This window comes from Antechinus flavipes, chromosome 6 (assembly GCF_016432865.1).
Source record: "Antechinus flavipes isolate AdamAnt ecotype Samford, QLD, Australia chromosome 6, AdamAnt_v2, whole genome shotgun sequence".
NCBI classification, from domain to species: Eukaryota; Metazoa; Chordata; class Mammalia; order Dasyuromorphia; family Dasyuridae; genus Antechinus; species Antechinus flavipes.
In genome coordinates this window covers 229,891,385-229,905,057 of record NC_067403.1, presented here as the reverse complement: position 1 = coordinate 229,905,057, position 13,673 = coordinate 229,891,385, and the positions used below count along the sequence as shown (strand labels likewise).

General features: G+C 41.4%; 1 protein-coding gene across 1 annotated transcript in view; it reads right to left on the bottom strand.

The window, feature by feature from the left end:
• TRIM44 (tripartite motif containing 44) overlaps positions 1 to 10,426 on the bottom strand; it is a 175,736-nt gene extending 165,310 nt beyond the window's left edge. The window contains exon 1 of the mRNA XM_051967712.1: positions 9,570 to 10,426. Within this exon, the coding sequence (XP_051823672.1) occupies positions 9,570 to 9,935 (366 nt within the window). The 5' untranslated portion in view covers positions 9,936 to 10,426. The remainder of the gene's footprint in view (positions 1 to 9,569) is intronic.
• Positions 10,427 to 13,673: the final 3,247 nt, after the last annotated feature.

The following is a 13,673-nucleotide window of genomic DNA, read 5'->3' as shown; positions in this document are numbered from 1 at the left end:
TGAAAAGATAAATAAGGAAAGTGAGAGAAATCTAATAAAGAAGGGAAGTGTTACTGCATTTTTCCAGAGCAAAGGGAAATTGTTAATTTTGTGTGGATCCCTTTGAATTCTGATCCAAGATCCTATCTATATTATTAAACACCAGATAACAATAACTGACCTTTAGAGAGGGTTTAAAGACTGAAGTTTCTTTACAATGACTCTGTAAGACGGTTTAATTATTTGTCCTTTCTTATGTCCCTCATGCAGGACGTTCCATCTCCAGCCTCAAGTCTTTACATGGGCTGTCTTTCCTTACAGGGAATGCCATCCCTTAGCTCATAGAACTCTTAACTTTCTTCAAGGCTCAGCTGCAGTGTCTCCTCCTATAGAAAGCCCACCTTGATCTCCCCAGATGCTTGTGTCTTAATAGCTATTATTTTATTAAAGCTTTTTATTTTTCAAAACATGTGTGGACAATTATTCAACATTAGCCCTTGCAAAACTTTGTGTTCCAATTTCCCCCCTTCCCCCACATCCTTCCCTAAATGACAAGAAGTCCAATATATGTTAAACATGGTAGAAATATATGCTTAACACCTATTTTGTATTTAACTTTGTATATATATATATATATATATATATATATATATATGTGTGTGTGTGTGTGTGTGTGTGTGTATGCATATATATATATGGGTTGTAGACTCCAAAGAACTTTTGTCACCATCCTTATTTTAAAGATGAAAAATTTTACAAAATCAGAATTAATGCATAGCTAGTCAGCAAGAGTCATAGACAGAATTCAGATAGAAGTTTCCCAATTCCATATCCATTTTCTCTTTGCATTTTTTCATCTTAATTTGGTTCCCCTAGAAGTAATGTGCTGTACAGAATTTAGACATAGTATACAACATGTTGAAAGAAATAAAAATATCTCAAAGGCACTGGGAAAATGCGGAGTGGGTATGAGTAGATTAGGACCTTTAAAGAAGAAAACAAGTTAACAAAGTCATTCAGGAATTACTGGATAGTGGCCACCTGCCAAATTTAAGAGATAACAGGGAGATCTAGTGGTACCCTCAGTAGATGTTGGGAGAAATCATGGAAGGTCAATAGGTAACTAGGAAAGAAAAAAAAAAAAGACTTAAGTTGAAGTTTCTTTAGTCAAAGTTTCATATCCAAAATAAATAAGAAACTGATTCAAATTTGTAAGAAGAATCATTCCCCAAAAGATAAAACGGTCAAAGACTATGAACAGGAAGTTCTCAATGAAAGAAATCCAAGCTACAACAATCATATGGAAAATGTCATGCAAGTCACTAATAATTAAGTTAAAGAAAGATGAATGAGCAATGTTAAGGCTCCATCTCATAGTCACCAGATCAGCAATTACAAAAAGGAAAATAATAATCACTGGAGGGGCTGAGGGAAAACAGACATATTAGCACATCGTTGCATTGTTGAGGGAGCTGTGAAGTAGCCTGGTCATTTTGGAAAGCAAATTGAAATAATTCTCTAAAAGGCACTAAGCTGTGCATAACCTTTGATCCAGTGGTACCATTGCTAGGTCAACATTCCACAGAAATCAAAGAAAGATGATAAGGATCCATATAGACAAAAATATTTATGAGCAGCTCTTTTTGTAGTGGCAAATAACTGGAAACAAAGGGAGCGTCCATCAGCAGGGGAATGGCTGAACAATTTGTGGCATATGAATGTAATGGAATATTATGGCCCCGTAAGAAATGAGACGGGCTGATGAATAAACCTCACTTTATGAGGGAAAGGATGTCAGAGCACCATTATTTCATAAATGAGGCAATTTGCTCATGGTCACACAGGAAGTTGAGAAACATGAGAAGATTTGTATGAGCTGATGCATGAAAAAGTGAGCAGAACCAGAAGGATTTACACAATAGTTACAATGATATTAAAAACAAAACAAAATAAAACCCTGAAAGATTAAAGATTTCTAATTAAGACAATGATCAACTATTCTTCCAGAGGGCCAAAAGTAAAGGATACTACCCATTTCCTGACAGAGAGAAGCATGGACTCAAGATGCAGAGTAAGACATTCAGTTTTAGATTATAGAGTCAATATGGGGATTTGTTTTACTTCAGTATGTATATTTGCTATAAAAGTTTTGTTTTTTCTTTTTTCCCCATTGGGAGTTAGAAAGGAGAGATGAGAAGGAAAATTGGGTAACTCCTCCTTAAAAAAATATGATCATTGAAACATTTTTAATTCACAGAAGAGAACAGAAGTAATCAAACAGGACAGCTTAGAAGATACATGTGCATTTATTACATATTTAAAAATAAAATTAAGTTGTATATAATAGGAATCCATACTTTAACATACCTTCCCCTTTTTCTGTCCTATTATGTATAAAAAATTCTCATTTTATTCATTGTTTGTTAAGCTTAGAATTTTAAACAATAAACAAATTGTAAAAGATTTGAGAAAGAAAAAAAATTAAGGGCCTCCTTACATATTGAGTAGCTCTATCACAGTGAACATATTGGGAAGATATGGACAAGAATGTCATAGGATTGTAGACAGCAATGAATCAAACCTTCTTTATTGGCAGGAAAGTCAAATATATATATATATATATATATATATATATATATATATATATATATATATATATATATATATATATATACATATATATATATACACATACATACATAATATATATATATACACATATATACATATATATACATATATATATGTATGTATATATATGTGTGTGTGTGTGTGTGTGTGTGTGTGTGTGTGTATTTATGAGTTTCTGAGTTAGCTCAATAGATAAAAGAGCTGGCTTAGGAGCCAGGGAGACCTAGGTTTAAGACCTACCTCGGACATATCCTGGGTGAGTGTCTTGAACAAATTGATTAACCTCTTAGTGCCTTCAGTACCTCTTTAAAAATCTAAGTTGTAAAGAAGATGTCAATCTATAACTATTAAGGGAGTTTCCTCATTTGAGAATTCCCCATATTGCAGAAATTCCATATCTAGTTCCTATTCCATCTCTCTGGAAATCAAATGTACTGACTGGCTGATGGAAACTGTGGTTCATTTACCCATTATCTTTCTTAAGAATATAATTAAGTTGTCATTCTGATTCATGAATCAGTCTCTTGTGGGTTTGGCAAGTGTGACGCAATTGAGGGATCCGAGCCCCCTAAATGGGCAGATAAACAAATCAGGATTCAGTGAGGGAAAGGCCCTTGAAGCACCCTCATTTTGTAAATAAGGCAATTTGCCCAAAATCACATAGTAAATTAGTGGCAGAGCCACTCCTTCACTCCTCTTGGTCTCCTAGGATCACAGATTTGTAGTTGGAAAGCACCTTCAGCCTGAACAAGTCCAATCTCCTCTTTGGCTTGTCCCAGAGTCATCAAGGTGGGTTTTTTCTATGCAAAATGAAGGGGTTCAATGAGATGATCTCTAGGGCTCCTCCAAATTCAATTTTTAAATTCTAAAAAAGTGGGAGAGAAGATGAAGAAGAATTGGTATGGAGGTCTATAGAGGTTTATATAAGGGAAATGACAAAATACGCATTTATACAGTTCTACTATGTGCCAAAAATTTCACAAATAACTCACTATATCACAACAACCCTGCAAAACAGGGCTATTATTAATCCCATTTTCCAGTTTGGGAAACTGAGGCAGACAGAAAGTAAGTGACTTGTCCAGGATCATGAAGCCACTTGAATCCAAATCTTTTGGACTTAATGTCCAATGCCTTATCCATACTTTATTTGGACTTATTAATTCTGATGGAGATCCCTGATGGGAAGAGTCAAGCTCCCATCAGTTTCCAGGAGAGGATATTTTCTCCTAGCTGGAGATCAGGAAGTTTCTGATAGTAGAGTATAGAATAGTATAGCATAGATAGTATCATAATGGTAATGATAAACCCTCTCCACCAAGGAGATATACCCCACCAACAGAAGCTAAATTTGTTCCAAATTGTTTCTTTCTCTCTGAAATCTTTTAAATTTTTTTACTGTTTAAAATTTTGAGCTTAACAAACTCACTTTCCTAAAAATTGAAGTGGTTTCCAATTGAAATCATATCTTTGACACTGAGAAAAGATTGTTTCTAGTACTAAAGAGCAATGCTGAGAAAGTGACTCCTTTTTTGGAAGAATATTGGGGGGTGGGAGGGAGGAAACACCCACGTAGACACACTAACTCATTGAAATGCATGAGCAGGGACTCCAGCCTGGGCCCCTCTGCTCCCAGGAGGGGCCGCCCCCAAGCACTCAAGTCAGGTGGAAAGGGACAGAATCCACACTTCACCTGTTCTCAGGCACCCACTGTTCCAGGTGCTCCCAAAGCCTCACTTAATCACTCCTTTTGGAAGCCTGGACTCCTAAGAATACAGATATCTAGCAGAAAGGATCTTTAGAGGACAGCTCCTTTATTTTATAGATGGGAAAACAGCCCCAGGAAAGAAGAAGGGATTTGTCCAAGGTCATCAAAAGGAGAGGAAGAGAGAGAGAGAGAAGAGAAATAAAGAGAGGAGAGAAAGAGACAGAGAGACAGAAAGAGAAGAGAAGAGAGAGAGAGAGAGAGAGAGAGAGAGAGAGAGAGAGAGAGAGAGAGAGAGAGAGAGACAGAGACAGAGACAGAGACAGAGACAGAGACAGGAGACAGAGATTTGTAAATTTTCCACTTTATGTGAGTTAAGAAGTTGGGTGCTTTTTGGTACAGACCTTGATTTTGTGGATGTATGTGAAATTTGGTAACTATTCTATGATGAGTTTTAGAGAGCTACCTAGTTCTGTGAGAAGCAGATGATGCTGTCCTGTCATCAGGGCTTTGTACCCCAGCCTTTCTCTCCAAAGCTTCTCAGGAAGCTTTGCCCATTAAGGAGAACAGACAGAGCACTGGTCCAGAGGTAGGAAGACAGGTCCACAGTTGGCTTGGACCTCAGAGACCATCCAATCCCATCTACCATTTTATAGATAAGGACTGAGGACTCAGTCAGGTGATTTGTCCCAGTTCATCTCTCACACCCCTTCCAAGTAGTGAATTCTATTTCACTGTCACTTTAAGATCTACAAGCATTTTGTTTCAGCATCCCCATTTCACAAATAGAGAAATTAAGGGACAGCAAGGTTAAGCCAAGGGTTACCCAGCTGGTATAAGTTGAGTTGGGATTTGAACCCAAATCGCTCATGGTTCCAAGTCCAGACCTCTTAGTAAGTGCTGAACAAATGGAGGAAGGAATCATGCAAGATTTTTAAAGGGCCACAACATTTCACAAATTATCAGAGTGGACAATTGGTCACTGAGAGGACAAAGAGGAAAAGAAGAAAATTTAGAAATGTCAAAAAATAAGGCTGAGGTTTTAGTGTTATCATAGAACTGACTCAAAGGCTTCTCAATTAAAAAATGCACAAGTCCCAGCTACTTTGACCCATCTTGACCTTCCACAATGAGCCAATTTTTTAGCCAACTTCCACAATGGCTAATATCAGCCCAGTTTCCTAGCAACTGGAGGGAAGGAACAGCTTCATTCTTCATCTTTGCATTTCCAGTACCCAGCAAAGTGCTGGTTCATAGTGCTTAGTCAATATTTGATGGTCTATGTGAGTTGTTAATTAATGCTTATTAGTTGAGGTAATTTCAGAAGGGCACTTTAGATCTTTAAGAACTGTCTAACCATCAGCTCTGAGGTTCCATTACACACCTCTCAGACTGGCTAAGATAATAGGAAACGATAATGATAAACGTTGGAAAGAATGTGGGAAAACTGTGGTATTAATATATTGTTGGTGGAGTTATGAAGTGATTCTACCATTCTGGAGAGCAATATGGAACTATGCCCAAATGGTTATGAAACTATTACCCTTTAATCCAGTAGTGTCTCTACTGGGCTTGTATCCTTAAAAAGAAAAAGAACCCACCTGTGCAAAAATGTGCAAAAAAAAAAAAACAGCCCTTTTTGTAGTGGTAAGAAATTGGAAACTGAGTAGATGCCCATCAATTGGAGATGGCTGAATAAGTTATGGTATATGAATGTTATGGAATATTATTGTTCCATAAGAAATGATCAGCAGGAGGATTTCAGAGAGACCTGGGGAGACTTATATGAATTGATGCTAAGTGAAATGAGCAGAACCAGGAATTCATTGTACACGGCAACAGAAAGATTATACGATGATCAATTCTGATGGATGTGGCTCTTTTCAACAATGAAGTGATTCAGGCCAATTCCAATACACTGGTGATGGAGAGAGCCATCTGACTCTAGAAAGACTGGGGGGAACTGAATGTGGATCACAACAGAGTATTTTCACCTTTTTTGTTGTTTGCTTGCTTTATTTTTTTCTCATTTTTTCCCTTTTTGATCTAATTTTTCTCACATGGCATGCTAAATGAGGAAATATGTATAGAAGAATTGTGTATGTTAAACATAGATTGCTATCTAAGGGAGGGAGTGGAGGGAAGGGAGAAAATTTTGGGACACAAGGTTTTGCAAGGGTAAATGCTGAAAACTATCATTGCATGTATTTTGAAAATAAAAAGCTATTATAAAAAAAGAATTGTCCAGACAAAAAATTAATTGCTCTAAAGCCATTTTGGAGAGGTGCATGCTTTGTTTTAAGTTAGGCTAGTCAATTAATCCATAAGCATTTATTAGGTGCCTTCTATAGGAAAGGCGCTATGTCAAAGTGCACTGGAGATATAAAAACAAAATAGCAGAGATCCTGCCCTCATGAAACTTAGGTTTTATTGGAACTTGAAGAACAGACACCTGAAAATCTTCCAGTTTAATAGGGCCATCAGACCACCACAAGAGCTTATGTTCTCTCTTGGCAAAGCCTTTGAGAACTGGGTTTCCTTCCCTGCCTTCTGAGGGGAGTCAAAATTGCACCTGAAGTAGGGATTTCCTCTGGCACACTTAAAATTCTTCCACCTCCTTCCAAATCACAAATGTTCCCAGCATATTTGCCACCCACTTTCAAGATGCCCCCCACCTCCATCTTGTTTCCACCAAGGCAGCTCTTCCCTCCCACTCTTAGCCTTCAAGGGTGCCCTCGAGATGAAAATAAAAACAAGTTTATGGTGGTTGTTGGTCAAATACATCTTTTTTTCCTCTTCACTTCCCTCCCAGTGCCTAGCATAGCGCTGGGCATTTGGTAGATGTGTTCATTAACATTTTTGACTACTTGAGCCATTTTCCCAATTACCTAGGTTTTCCTTCAGTTCTCATGTTTTTTCAATGCATTCCTTTTTCTTTTGGGGTTGGGGAGTAGAGAAAGAGAGGAAGAGAAGGCACTAGGTTGAAGTTGTACACACAATCCTTGTTTTCAAGAAAAAAACACACAGTTTTCATGCCTAATGCCAATCAGAAATATGACATGAGCAAATGGACAACAGCGGCAGTGAGATGCTCTGGAAATTGCAGCTCTTGAATCAGAAAAGCTGAATTCAAATCCTGCCTCTGATGGTCTTCTAGAACTCAGCATCTTCCAATTTAAAATGAGGAGTTTGAATTAGATAACTCCTTCCAGCTTTAAAACTATGAATAACCCTGTATTCATGATCCTGAGATAGCCATTATTAGTTATTAGAAGATATGGACCTTGGCCCAATTTCCCAACTTCCTTTCAATCTTTGGATTCATGACCACCTTTGGGTTGTAGAAGACCCATTTTGACTGATGTACTCTTGGAGAATCTTTCTGGTTTTCTGTGTTCTTTCTCTTCCTTTCCTCCCTATTTGCTCAGAGGCAGACTCCTAGACCATTTGGACCATGGGCATCTTTATTTATTTATTTATTTTGCACTTTGAGCTTCACATCTACTTTATCAATTTCCTTTGGCATTCATTGAATCTCTCTGGCTACCCTGTCTTTGCCTTTACCAATCATTCTGAGTCTTAGTTTCTAACTATAAAAAGTGAGATTTCAACTAGAAGACCTTACCCTTCTCAAACTTCTCACCACACTTGTGCCCTTATCTACATCACATTACACTTCAAATCAGATTTGCTTTTGTACAGGTATTATTCCTCTCACTAGAATGGAAACTACATGGGGGCAAAGCCTGTTTCTTTATTAATTTTTTATTTCCCCACGAATAATAAAAATAACAACAATAACAGCTAGGATTTTTACCAAGTTTTAAGATGTGCAAAGAGCTTTATAAACATTATCTCATAGCTGCTTTTATGATCCCATTTTACAGAGAAGGAATCTGAGGCAGGCAGAAGTTAAATGACTTTCCCAGGATCACCCAGCTAGAAGCATTTGATTCTTGAGTCAAATCACACATAAGCCAAGCTCACAAAAGGGATTGAATTGTTTCTGTCTCTAACTCTCTCAATTCTAGGTTCTCTCTCCTACAGCCCTACACCATTATTTATCATATCTGGGAGCTGATGCTGGGTTCTCAAAGGCTAATACCATGGGAACCTAAACTCTAAAAGTCCCTTAATAATTGGAAAAGACATCAAGTATGGGTGATCACAAATTCAATAATTTCTTCATCTGTAAAAGTGAGGGTGGATCAGTTAATCTCAAAGGTGCTGTCCAGCTTCAAATCCATAAAAGGTCTGGCTCATAGAACCAGCTACTAAAAGCAAGGTAGGTCTTCTCCCTATATTCATAGAGGGAGGATTCATCTCTATAATGAAGGACTCAATCAATAACTGGCAAGCACAGATCAAGCCCCTACTATGTGCTCTAGGTTTGGGGGACTCAAAGCCCAAACTGAAATGGTTTCTTTCCTAAAAGTCATCATAAATCATTGGTGTAGGACCTTAGGAGAAGGTTCCTTGAGTGAAGAACAATTCAACACTTTTCTGCTTCCAGTGATTTATGGGCTTGACATTTGTGTGGTGTGACATCATTTATTCCAGATTCAGATGTACATGAGGGGTCTGGGCTAATCGGCATTTAAGATTCTCCAAATCTAGCATCCTAAGTCACTTGAGACTCAGTTTCCTCATCTGTAACAATAAAGCTGACTAGTGACTAAAGTCAATACAGTTCTAGACCTTGAATCCTCAGTCACTTAAGTCTCTCTTGACTTGGGTTTTCTCATCCTTAAAACAGGGCTGGCTAAATAACCACTGGGGTCTCCTCTCTGGCTCTAGATGCAGGATCCAAGTTCCTACTACTCCTGATCTAAATGGGCCCCTGAAATGGGCCAGAAAGCCATAGCTTCTTTGGATATGAAAAATGGATTGAGGGGGAAGGGATGAGCTTGGTGTCCAAACACCTGATGGATACTAGAGCTCAACACGGGGCCTCTGGGCACCCTGATACCTCCTGGTATCCTCATGATAACAGGGTGACAGTATCACAGGAAGTTTGCCTCTATGGAGACTGGAGGAAAAGGAGGATGAGGACGGGTTCCCAACCCTTGTGTGGCCTGAGATCCTCCCCCTCCCCCAGGACCCCATCTTTACCCCCAAGGTGCTCTCTAAACTTGGGAGAGGGGTCCCCACCAGGCCTGACCTCTCAGATTGAGGGATGGGGGGAGAAAGGGGCGAGGTTGGGGTCCCACCCCTGACTGGCCCAGCCCTGCTCCCCAGAGCGCCCCATCCTCACCCTCATGATGTCGTAGGCTTCGTCCAAGGTGCTGAGGGGGTGCTGCTGGTGGGAGCCCGCCACGGCGCACAGCGTGCAGATGATCTGCTCGTCTTCCTTGCAGTAGAGGCTCAGCTCCTGGCCGTGCTCGGAGCACTTCTTCCTCTCCAGCTTCTCGGGCTCCTCGCGGCCGCCGTCGGGACCCCCGTAGTCCCACAGCCGGTGGCTGCCGTACCTCTGGCGGTGCTCGCGGGCGTGGGGCTGGCAGTAGCAGAAGCCGCAGCTGTCGCAGAGCTGCACCGCCCGCTCGGCCTCGTCGGGCTCACAGGCGTCGCACGTGCCGTCGTGGGGGAGGTCTTCGAAGGCCGGCCCGGCTCCCGAGGCCATGCTGCCGGTGACCTGGGAGCCAGATGGAGGCTCGGGCCCGCGCCGACCTAGAAGAGCATCACTGGAGCCAGCCCGCGCGAGCTCTGTCCATGGCCACCACCCCCCAGCCGCGGGCCGGAGCCGGGCGAGGAAGCCTGCAGGCCCTGCCGAGACTCTCCCTTCCCAGCCCGGGGACGAGAGCCTCTACAGAGTCTCCACTTCCTCCCGACACTCCCTTCCCCCCCGCTGGGCCACTTCCTGCCGGGGGAAGCCTTGCTGCTGCTGCTGCTGCGGCTGCTGCTCCCGCTCCCCGCCCGGCGGCTGCCCCTGCCCCCAGCGCCCGAAGGCTCGGCAGCCCCTCGCTCCCACTGCCCGCTCCGCTCCCCCAACAGGGCCCCGTGGTCTTGGCCTTCTGGCTCTGCCGCCGGCCCTGCACCCCCTCCTTCTATCTGGGTGTCTCCCTCCCTCCTCTCCTCCCTCCTGCGTTGCAGCTCCTGCCTTTGTCCTTGCCTCTGCCCGCCCGGCTCTGTTTCGAGCCTGGAGACTCTCTCTCTCTCTCTCTCTCTCTCTCTCTCTCTCTCTCTCTCTCTCTCTCTCTCTCTCTCTCTCTCTCTCTCTCTCTCCCTCCCTCCCTCCCTCCTTCCTTCCCTCCCTTCTTTTTCTGTTTCTTTCCCCCTTTCCCCTCTTCCTCTTCCTTTCTCTGTCTTTCCCCTCTCTGAGACTCTGTCACTTATCTTTTCTCTCTACCTCCCTCTCTTTCTAGTTATCTTTTGTCTATCTTTCTCCCTTGTCTTTCTCCCCCTCTCTCAACCTTTCCCCTACTCCCTTTCAATTGTTTTTTTTTTCAAAAACAATTTGATTATTTTTATTTACCGGTATTTACCCCCAACTTTAATTTCAACCCCCCAGTTTAAATTGGGGGTTACGATTCCTCACAGCCCCCAGAACTGTGGACATGTTCTACTTTCACTTTTCAAGTCAGATTAGACTTTCACTAAATCCTTTAAAAAAGCAATGGTCCTCTTCTCTCCCTTCCCCTACCTCTCTGCTGCTACTCTCCCCCTTTCTCCTCCCCTCAACCCAAGAACCCAAGGAGGCCAGGACTGGGTAGCTCCTTGCCAACCCCCTCCCCGAAGACCTAGATTTTTATTCCGGGATAAGAGCAAAGTGGATTAACACTCCACAATTCACACCAAGGGATTTCTGGAGGTTGATTGTTTAGTTTTGCTGGAGGTTTTGAGGACACTCTTTCCTGAAAGCCCCTAAGGCTGTTGTTTTTGTATGGCTTGATCTCCTAGCAGTGTTGTCTGTTATTCAGGACTCTACAATGGAAGCCAGGACAAGTGGGCTGAAGAGGGGAGGGGGGAAGAGGAGGGAGAAAGGAAGAAAAGGAAGGAAAGAAAGAAGGAAGAAAAAAGAAAAAAGGAAGAAAGAAAAACAGAAGGAAAGAAGGAAGAAAAATGGAAAAAGGAAGGAAGGGAAGAAAGAAAGAAAGAAAAAAGCCCAGAATTGATTAAAGCCTTCAACACAGCACTTTGTGTTTTCTCCTGAAGCTCCATACCGAGACTCTTCAACAACTGTCTAATAACACACACACACACACACACACACACACACACCATTTGCATCTTTTGCTCCCTGAGGTCCCTGACTTTATCTGTGTCCTCACCTGCTCTCAAGCACCATGACAGTGGTTGAACTAGGGAGAAGGAAAGGTGGGGAAGGAAGAGGAGAGAGATCTGTTAGCCCCAGGAACTCCCAGTAGCACCAGCATGCAAATCATTTTCTTTCTCTAACAACAGATTACTCAGGAATACAAATAAGGTTTCCAGGGGAATTAATTTTGTTCTTGCCACAGAGGGGAGAACTCTACTGTCCATCTGACCTTCTTACTTCTACTCCTGAATTTGTACATTTGTTCCATCTGGGAAATTGATTTCAGCCAATCTCATTCTTACTTCTGAACACCCCGTTTTCTCTCCCTCTTCTCCCCCCAGTCAAAACCTTTGCTGCCATCAGATTTTGGGGGTTTGGGGATCATGGATCTAGGGCTGAAAGAGATCTTAAAGGTCACATATCCAAGCTCCTCATTTTATAGATAAGGAAACTGACGTTTGGAAAGAGTTTAAACAAATTGAACAAAGTAGTAAGTCAGGAAAGGTAGGATTCAAACTCAAGTCTTGTCACTTCGATTACAAGGCATAATAATGCCTCTTGAATTGAACTCAGTTGCCAGAGGGATACATTTCCCAATAATTACACGTTCACTTTTGTGACTGATTTCATTTTCCCCTCCACAGGCCCATGAGATCACCTACATCTCATTTCATGATGTTCCTTTATTAGCCAACATCTTATCCAATTAGAATCAATACAGTGAAATATGACATCCCTGGTACCCTCCGGTCTATCAAAGAGATAGGTCCCAGAATAAAGAGCATTTTGCACTCAGCTGTTTTTCACATTCTTAAGGCCTTCCCAACACCCCAGTGACTTTTGGGGGGACCTTAGTAACAAAGCCTAAATAAAAGGAGCTGTTTATTCCTATCAACTCAGGGCTCTGATTGTTGGTGAATTTTTAATGTTCCTTAAAACAGAACCCCAAAAAAAGGAAAAAGAAAAAAACAGCCTCCAAATAAAAATTTATACACCAAATAGACCATTTTTCAGGTTCTGTGAATTATATTCATTTCATCCTGCTCTCCCTAAAAAATTTCGGCGATTTGTCGTGGATGTTGACTTATAGCGGCAATCACTGTACCTTGTGTTCACATATCTACCGTTTCCCTCACTCCCAATGCATCCAGGTTTTTGGTTCAATTTGTCTTCATAAAATTCCTACCCAGTTCCTGAGAGCCCTGGCCTATATGGTAGATGGCTGGGAAGAGGGAAGGTCGTTAGAATCAAAGAGAGCAGAGTAAAAGGAGACCAGAGATTCCCTATTTTCTGATGAGCTGAAGAACTCGGACTCTTGGCAAAGCCATATTTCTGAAGTTTCTATATTTGGAGATGCTTTTATTAGGCAAGGCTCGGACAGTTAATGGGGAAGGGATGCAGGGAATGAAAGCCAAGTTATTTATGATCTGTCCTGGGATCAGCATTCCTGAGGGACGAGTAAAGCTGGAGTAGAGAACATGACTCTCATTCCTCCGCATTTCAGATATTCAGCCTCCTACGCAGAGGAACAAAGAAAGGGATTTAGAGACCAAGGGGGACCCCTGAGGTTCTCTGATGGAACACCTATTTTTATAGCTAAAGAGATTAAGGCCAGGAGAAGCCAAATGATTCATGAATAAATGATTCTTAAATTAAATTGATTGAATACTGCTTGGTCTCCCAGGTGGGAGACACAAAATCATGATGCAATGGTTAGATAGCTGACTTGGGAGTCCGAAATACTCGGTTTTAATTTACCTATTGTTTGTATGACCCTGAGTCAGTCATTTAATCTCTCTGGTCTAAAAAACCCTCTAAGTGGCAAAGAAGGGAGAGGAAGTTAATTCCCTGGATCAATAACATAATAAGTCTAGTCCTTATACCTATTCTATATGGTAGATAAGAATAAGAACAAAAAACAAAAGCTAAACTAAAACCTTCTCTCAGATTTCCTTCAATTTATCCTGTATGTCTTAGTTGTACATAACCATTCTCATGTTTTCTTCCATATTATGGTGTGTACTTTTTGAAGACCAAAATTATTTTTTTTCTCTTTTTGTGTATCCCAAACCCTTAGTATAGTGTTTGACATATAATGAGAGC